The sequence below is a fragment of the Parasteatoda tepidariorum genome, chromosome 6 (assembly GCF_043381705.1).
Source record: "Parasteatoda tepidariorum isolate YZ-2023 chromosome 6, CAS_Ptep_4.0, whole genome shotgun sequence".
Classification (NCBI taxonomy): Eukaryota; Metazoa; Arthropoda; class Arachnida; order Araneae; family Theridiidae; genus Parasteatoda; species Parasteatoda tepidariorum.
In genome coordinates, this window is record NC_092209.1 from 18,041,920 (window position 1) to 18,051,247 (window position 9,328).

Consider the following 9,328-nt stretch of genomic DNA (forward strand, 5'->3'; position numbering starts at 1 on the left):
CAAATACGGGTTAGTTCCATCAAAAAGTCCTTAACGAAGGCAAATTTCTCCCAATACTTGATCCAGAAGTTCCCTTGTCTTCTGGATTGGGTTCAAAATTACGAGACTACGGAGTTAAACATTAGTAGTTGTAAACCCATAAAATTGGGTCGACTGTTCAACGACGGTTATAAAATAAAACAAAACTTCTTTCGGTAGAACACCAACTATGTACATTAAACACATAAAGAAAATTATGAATGTTTCAACTAATAAAAGTGCTTAATTTTGAAAATAAATGGTTTTCCTTGTGTTTTCAAACTACTAAACAATAAAAAAGTTTTTTTTTTTTTTTTTTTTTTTTTTNTTTTTTTTTGAAAACCTACTTCTTTATTAGTGAATTTAGTAATCTTATTCTGATTCGAAAAACGCGATGCGAAACTCCAATGTAATTTTTTATAAATGCTTATCCGCTTCCAAACTTTTTCAATGCATTGTAATTAGAAGTTTTATGTATGTATTTTTTTTTTAAAAAATCATTGTCATTTTTTAATTGGCATTTCACTTTAAATAGTTTTGAGAAAGCAACCGAAATATTAATTAAATCATGGATTATTGATTAGATCTAAATATAATTAGAAACAAATAAATATTTTAAAAACAATGTTTAAAAAAGTCCTTACTCTAGGAACCATTTTGATTCTTTCGTGGAACCCTAGGGTTTCACAGAACACTATAGAGTGTTTCAAAAATTAAATTAAAACAAAAACTTTAATATTTTATCATAAAATGTGTTAAGGCAATCTTACCCATAACATTTTCCGAATAATCACTGATTTATCAGCTCCGCAAGAGACAAAAAATAGTTCCTTGCCGCAGCGGACGAATTTGGCAGCTGTCACTGATGATGTGTGGTCATCCAATGTTTGTGCAAAAGAATAATTTTTTTGGGCATCAAAGATGTGAACTAACCTATCACGACTTGCGGAAGACAAGAGTTGTCCTGGGTCTATGATGAAAAATAAAATGATAATAACTATGAAATATAAATGATAATAGCAATAATGAAAAATTAAATAAAAGAAAATATGATCGTATAAGTTGAATAATGTATTTTCCTCATTCTTGCTGATGCATAGACATATTTTTGCAGTTATGAGAAAAAATAACTATCCAACATTTTTTTTTCATTTTACACTTCATTCACTACACTTTATCTTTAGTGTTATTTATCCTACATTTTACGTACGCAGGGATGAAGTTGAATAATGTATTTTCCTCAGTCTTGCTGCAGCGTAGACATAATTTTGCAATAATGTAAAAAAATAACTATTCAACATTTTATTCATTTTACACTTTATCCACTACACCTTATCTTTAGCGTTAACTATCCTACACTTTTCGTAGGCAAGCTTGATAGTGTAAATTGAACAATATATTTTCCTCATGATTGCTGATGCATTTTTGTAATGATGTGAAAAAATAACTATCCTACACTTTATTCGCTATACGCTTTATCCACTAAACCTTTATCTTTAATGTTAACTATCCTACAATTTAGTTTTTAAAAAAAGTTAAACTACCAACTTCGTTATCAATTTAAGATTCTCTCAAAACGTTTAAAAAATAAGTATCACCACTATAAATTTTTTTTATGAATTCAAATTACTAATTTATATTTAATACTGATGTATATTTAAATTATTTTTAACATATTATAAAACATAAACTGTTTTATAATTGTTATAATTTTAACATAAAAAAGCAAACATAAAAATAAAAAGTCTTCAAAAATCATTAATTTACGTGAAATGCGGTATCCTCAAAAAATTAAATCATTTATTCAATTTAATTCGATTCATTATAAAAATTTGCAATCGAAGTTATTTTTCAATTTCGTTACATAAATAACAACTTTTTTTCTTATCCTTCATTTTTTAATTGAAAGGCTTGAGGCACAATGATGAAAGCCACACTTTTAAATTGTGCAGGAGATCGTTTTTTTTTTTTGTGAATAATGACCGTAATTCCTTTGCAAACCCTAAAATATTCCACTATATTGTGCTGTTATGTAGTTGAAACTCCGGAAACTAAAGTATCTACCTGGAAATAATTTTGAGGAACAATTTGACGTGAAAAAGTAGCTTTTAAAAAAGTGCGGCTAATATGCTCTTCAGAGTTACCCAATATGCCCTTCAAAGGTAAATAAGAAACAATATGGATTCCCTAATAAATTTTATAAAAGGTTACTATAATTGTTATTGCCTTTAAATTTTTTTGTAAGGCGGAAAATCAATTAATAATAATTTAAATGCGCGAAAAAACATACAGTTTAAATTTTTTTTAAAAATTAGAACAAAACTCTAACTTTATTTAAAATTACTTACAATAAGGCTGCCATATATGTAGGTATGTATTGAATTTAAATATTTCAATAACTCAATGGTTGTGAAATTTAGGTATATAATAAATTTAAAAATTACCTCTATTTCAATAATTTTAAATCTATTTTTTTAATTATCCAATATATTAAAAATTTCACATATTTTAGTATTTTTAAAATTGCAATTTTTTAATGTATTTAAACGATTTTAATAATTTTAAAAGATATAACTATTTTAATTGTGAACAAAGTTCGATTGATTCAAATGCTGTAAAATTACTTTATAAATTTTAAAGTTCAACAGTTATTCCATAATTTTAAAGGCTTTAACTACTTCAATTGTTTTAACTAAACTTTAATATTTAGTTGTTGCACTAATTATTAAACTTTATTTTACTTTTATCTTCTCTTTTCCCTTTATTTCCCAACATTATGATTAATTATGTTTCAAATTTATGTTATTAAAACTTTTTTTCTGGCCCATTCAAACATATTTTATTTTTCAAATTTTAAATAATTTTTTTTACCTGTTTTCGAATTTGAGTATTCCAAGCAAAGGACTTCAGCATCATGGGCTTCTATTTTACAAAGAAGCTCTAAATACTTTAAGTCGTATACCCTATAATGAAAAATATATAAATAAATGTATGATTAGAATTCCCTTAATTTTTCAGTTCTTTTATAATGAAATAAATGGAGAATAACAATAAATAATTTTTGGCATCGTATTGTGAAAGAACTTTTTGTCAAAAACATTTCCGTTATAATAATACTTAAGTAATAATAAAGAGCCGCGGTGGCTCAGGGAATAGAGCTTTCGCCTTCCAATGAGGCGAACTGAGTTCAAATCCCGGTCGAAACGAATTCCGCATCCGGTTTGAACCAACCACAGTGCCGACGTGAAATATCCTCAGTGGTAGACGGATCATGAGTTAAAGTCCCCTTGCCGTCAGGCTAACCGTGGGAGATTCTCGTGGTCTTCCTCTCCATGTAACGCAAATGCGGGTTAGTTCCATCAAAAAGTCCTCCACGATGGCAAATTTCTCCCAATACTCGATCCAGGAGTTCCCTTGTCTTCTGGATTGGGTTCAAAATTACAAGGCTATCGAGTTGAACATTAGTAGTCGTAAACCTATAAAATTGGATCGGCTGTTCAATGACGGTTATAAAATAAAATACTTGATCCAGGAGTTCCCTTGTCTTCTGGATTAGGTTCAAAATTACAAGGCTACGGCGTTGAACATAAGTAGTAGTCGTAAACCAAAAAATTGGGTCGGCTGTGCAACTATAACTGCTTAAAACAAAATAAGTAAGTAACAATAAAAAACAAATGCCTTGTGATCAGCCTAATAATAATCATAACACCTTCTGTTTTTTAAAACATTTGTTTAAGTTTATTGAGTAGTAATATTTCTGCACTATAGGAAAAGTTCATCAAGAAAATTTCCATTTACTGATATTCTGTACGAAGTATTCATAAAAATATTCAAAATATTTAAATTTTTAAATTCTTTTCAATATGGAAATGTTTTGCTGGATTAAAAACTAAATGTAGATAAAAATGGGTAATTATTTGCATAGAAATTCTTAAAAAGCGGATTCAATTCGTTGACTACAGTATTTATGTGAGAAATTAAGCAATAGAAATGAATTAAACAATAATGCAAATAGCTTGTTCTACTTTAATCCATTTGTTTTTCCTATGAGAGAAAACATAGAATTCACCGTTCTACATATCTTCACTGGCTTTAATTTTATTATTCTGGTTATAGTTTTATCAATTAAGTAGATAATTAGCATAAGTAGGAACGAATATCAAGAACTCTTGAACAACAGACCGTGTAATATTGGGTGATCGCTAAATTTCCTCAGCTGTTTGCTATGCAGTTTAGAAAGTCTATGTAATATTCACACTCTTCTACGTTATAAATTATATATCATTTTCTTTATATCATTTTTTTTATAACCGTCGTTGAACAGCCGACTCAATTTTATGGGTTTACGACTATTAATGTTCAACTCCGTAGCCTTGCAGAGATGCCAATTGCTCCGGACACGACAAAATAATTAAAAAAAACGGTAAATAAATACAAAGTAAATTTTGCAAATATTTGACTAATCCAGCTTGCTTTTAAAACGGTATTGCATGACACACGGACCTTAATGTGGTGAATTATATAAGCCTACGAATTATTTAGAAATAGTGGTGGATAAAAATCTTCTAAATTGAATTAATTAAACCAAGAAATACAATTGATAAACTACCACTTTAAAATATATATTTGCTGTCCGGAGCAAGTTGGCATCTCTGACCTTGTAATTGTGAACCCAATCCGGAAGACAAGAGAACTCCTGAATCGAGTATTGGGAGAAATTTGCCTTCGTGGAGGACTTTTTTGATGGAACTAACCCGCNTGGCGATAAAGATAAAATAATACATTGATAAACTACCACTTTAAAATATATATTTGCTGTCCGGAGCAAGTTGGCATCTCTGACCTTGTAATTGTGAACCCAATCCGGAAGACAAGAGAACTCCTGAATCGAGTATTGGGAGAAATTTGCCTTCGTGGAGGACTTTTTTGATGGAACTAACCCGCATTTGCGTTACATAGAGAGGAAGATCACGAGAACCTCCCACGGTTAGTCTGAGAGCAAGGGGACTCTAACCCATAATCCGTCTACCACTGAGGATCTTTCACGAAAGCATTGTGGTCAGTGCAAGCTGAATGCGGAATTCGTATCGACTGGGATTTGAACCCGGTTCTCCTCATTGGAAGGCGAACGCTCTATCCCCTGAGCCATCGCTGTTCCCATATCATTTTTGATGATAATCATTTTCATTTCTTTAATCATAACCATTTTTTCAACTCTTCAGGGCATGCAAACAAACACGCACAATTCATTCGCAGAGGCAGAGAAAAGGGGACTTATTATCAACCAAAATAGAACTAAAATTTCGAAAATTAATCCTAAGCAATTAAATGACATATTCTTAGAAAGTAAAAGAATTAGTGGAAGTAAGTAATTTTTACGTATCTTGGAAGTATAATTAACAACAAAGAAGGAATTAATGAAGGTCTACTAAATAGATTTAACAACATGGCCCGAAGCAGTTATGTTATTCTTAATAAATTCTGGAGAGAAAAAAAACGCAGCAAAGATCACAATCAGCAAAATTTCTAAGCACCCCTTATTTTCGGAAAATTCTCCACGCAAAATAAATAACATTTTGAGAAATCAGTTTAAATGAATAATTCCATTCAGGAATTGTTTCGAATTATAACTTTCTGTTGCAAGATAAAATAATATATGGGAAATGGATTCTTATAGAAAATATGAATGACAAATATTTCTGTTGTTTAACACGTTCACGCCGGGTTGACCCACCGGTGGGCCCCGCTAGATTTTCTCATCTTGGCAGCGCACCAGAGTAAAAACTGGTAGCAATAAATTTCATTTTTTAGTTTTTTTCCAGGAATAATAAAAGTCCGTAACTACCAATTGTTTTTAACGGATGCAATTCTTATATTGAATTGCTTCTTCGCCGTGATAAATTTCCTTGCAGTGAGTTGTAATTGTTGAGAATAGATTAACTCCTCCCTAATATTATCTAATATAGAAATAGTTCTTCTACCAGTATTTTCACTTTTCCCGGCGTGAACGTGTTAAAATTATTAGGCAATAACCTCAATGAAAAATCATATTATTTTCGTGTATAAGTGTTTTCTTTCACTTACCGTATGTTACCAGATCTATCACCTGAAGCTAAGTGTTGGCCATCAGGTCGAATTTTTAAACATCTAACTCCATTTTTACCGTCGTAAGAATTGGCGAGTTTTTCATTGGCGTTAGCTGAAATATAATCATATAATTTTTTGCGTAGATTGATGGCAAGAATAGAAATAAAATAGATTGAATAAATTTAGAAAGTTTGCGATGTGTATAGTACTCACCTGGAAGGAGATCAATATCACATAAGAACACATAGTTAGGATCGGTGTACAAAATTTTCAACAATTCCTACAATAAAGATATGACAATCAGTCAGGATTTATTTTCAATAACAATTCAGACAACAAAAATTACAGGAACGTCAACATCTCCAGTTGTGCCTATAAACCCAAATTCTTTTTCAAAAATAACTTGAACTTGAACTGGAGTAGTGTACAGAGTGGTAGTCTGTTTGTTTTTTTTCTTTCTTTTTTGGCACACTTTACACCGAAAATGACAATATGGTGAATATTATACAAAGCGATAATTATTGAATATGATTTCATAGTGAAGGTTGCTATATTTTATTTGGGTAACAAAAATATTGACATCAATTAGAAATTGGATTACTTCCGAAAATATAGCGATACATTTTTGACGATGCTTCGTGATATTAAAATTTGTACTCATTAGTCATCGGTGTTAATGTTTGTATGAGTGAGAACTCGTAAGACCAGTCGCCAATATATGGTCCTCTAAATCGATAAATAGAAGACGAGAGGTTGGGTATATTTAAAATTTTCACGTTGTTCTGTGCCACAAAATTTAAAATTAATGTCCTTAAACTGCTATAGTACATTACAGTAGAAGGTGAAGAACCTGACAGTACGCCTGTGTAAGATTTTCTCGATGCTTATCGGGACCCACAAAACATTCGTAAATATTATGCGATATCTACCACAGATGGGAACGTTACCTTTAAATAGTAACAAGTAAAAGTACACTTAGTTTAAGAAAAAAGTAACGAGTAAAAAGTTTGATTTGAAAAAGCAACGAGTGAATAGTACAAGTACTTTAAGCAAATGTAACGAGTAAAAAGTTTTGATTTAATAAAGTAACGAGAAAAAGTATAAGTACTTAAAACAAAAGTAATGAGAAAAATGTTTTGATTTCGAAGAGTATCCAGTGAAAAATACAAGTACAAAACAAAAAAGTAACGACAGACGCAACGTAGTATGAGAATGACCAAAATTAAAAATAGAAAAAAAAATTAAAAACAACGGACTTGCAATGATATTGAGAGACTTCAATGCCGACTTCAGTCAACATGTTTTTAACGTAACAAAAAGTATTGTTGACAAACATACTTAAGAGCTTGTGGAAAAAAAACTAGTAAATTTAAATTTCAGAACAAAACTGGTAGTTTTATATATAAATTTAATTAAACTCTTTTTTTTAAAATTGTAACAATGTTACGAACAAACCAGATCTGGACATACAATTTTAGAGCAAAATCGCCTCACGTATCTTTACTCTCAAATCTGGCTAAAAAGTACATTGCGTAGAAATTGAAAATTCAAATTAACCTCAAATTTCATTAAGAAATGTAAGAAAAAAATTACTTTTTCTTAATTTAAAATGCGATAAATTTTATTTTCAATTTATGAAATTTAAAATGCTGGAAAATGTTACAAAATTCGTTGAAATAGTGAACGTTGAAGAAACCAAAAAAATAAATCAAAATTCAATTTTTGCATAGAAAAAGGAGTTTTAAATTATGTTAAATTTAAAATCTTTAGAAATTTTGCTTTAATTTCGGAATTTCCAATTATAAATCAATTTGTTATACAAATTCGATTGCATTTACATTTTTTTGTTTAAAGAAACAGGTAAAACATATTTTTTTTAAAATTATTTATATATAGGTAACCCCTTGAAATTCATTAAATGAAAACTTATTTTTCGTTTTTATGAAAGTTAAAAAAATTATTTTTGAATTTTAAATAATGACGATTTTTTTAATTTGTTGTTAATTTTTTACTAATAAAAGATTGACCACGAAAATTTTATTTCTAAATTTTTTCATATAAACTAATTTTTTATACTGTAAAATTTGAAAAAGGGAAAAAAAGAAAAGAATTTTTTCAGAAATTATGTATTTAATTTATTAGAAAAAATAAATAAAAAAATTCAGAAAAAAATAAAGTTTTTTTTTTGACATTCTCGTTACAAATACTTTTGCCCGAAAAAACTAACGAAAAAAACAGGAGAAAGTACTTAATTTAAAATGTAACGAAGCACAAGTAAAAGTACGTACATTTTATTTTCGTTACAAGTAATGATATTGAAAGTATTGCCCTGCATGGTCCCTACACTAAAGAGTTTCAGAAACACTGTACTAGATTATATGACCGATCCTGGTCAGCTCACAATGTTGTATGGGTAAATTTCAGAATGAAAGTTGACTAATACGCAAACTAAATAAAAGGAATCCGATATCAAAGCATAACTTTTGTTGGTAACATTTTTCCGCAGGTGCCACTGAATTCACTAACAGTGAAAGTACATATGTAGATGATATATTAGTATTTCATCTTAAGGTCATAATTTGCAAAATTCGATTTACATTGATACAAGAAATATTTTTATTTTGCTTAACGACTGATCAAAAATATAAAAAAAGGTATTAGAAAAAATATTCCTTCAGTAGACATTTACCACAGTTCCGAAACTTTGAAAATCTGGCAGCATTGAACAAGCGAATAATAAGTTGACAACTTTATTTTTTATTGTCTCATAATGTTATGTTTGTGGCTGGGAGAGTTTTGAAGAAATAAATTGAATGTAACTAATTCACACGCTATCGGTCAAGGGCTAGTTTACATTCTTTCGTGTTAAAACAATAGCGATATCTATCTCCAATCAGAAAGTTTAAAAAGTTAGCGTGTCTATTCATGCAAATAAGATCCTAAAGAATACTTACATAACAATAGATATTTCGCTTTAAGGCACTATTTTGGAACATTTTGTGGTCCAGATTCCAAATTCTAATCGTGTCGTCACTGGCACACGTGAAAAAAGTCCCGCCTGGAAGGTTTGTATCGTCCGGAAGGTCTGGATAAGTCTGAAACAAAACAAAAAATTGTTTTTCAAATTAAAATTATGTAAATTATGTATAGTTATCAAAAAGTTATGGACTGATTTTACGTGAGATAAATTATAATACATAAAATTAAAGTATATATATATATA

The 9,328-nt window shown here is 29.5% G+C and overlaps 1 protein-coding gene across 1 annotated transcript in view; it reads right to left on the reverse strand.

The window, feature by feature from the left end:
- The window catches only part of LOC107442449 (mitogen-activated protein kinase-binding protein 1), a gene marked incomplete in the record, with an annotated part of 122,067 nt that overhangs the window by 35,490 nt on the left and 77,249 nt on the right, over positions 1 to 9,328 (reverse strand). The window contains 5 exon segments of the mRNA XM_043052729.2: positions 789 to 988; positions 2,890 to 2,981; positions 6,103 to 6,217; positions 6,319 to 6,385; positions 9,060 to 9,200. Coding sequence (XP_042908663.2) covers positions 789 to 988; positions 2,890 to 2,981; positions 6,103 to 6,217; positions 6,319 to 6,385; positions 9,060 to 9,200 — 615 coding nt within the window.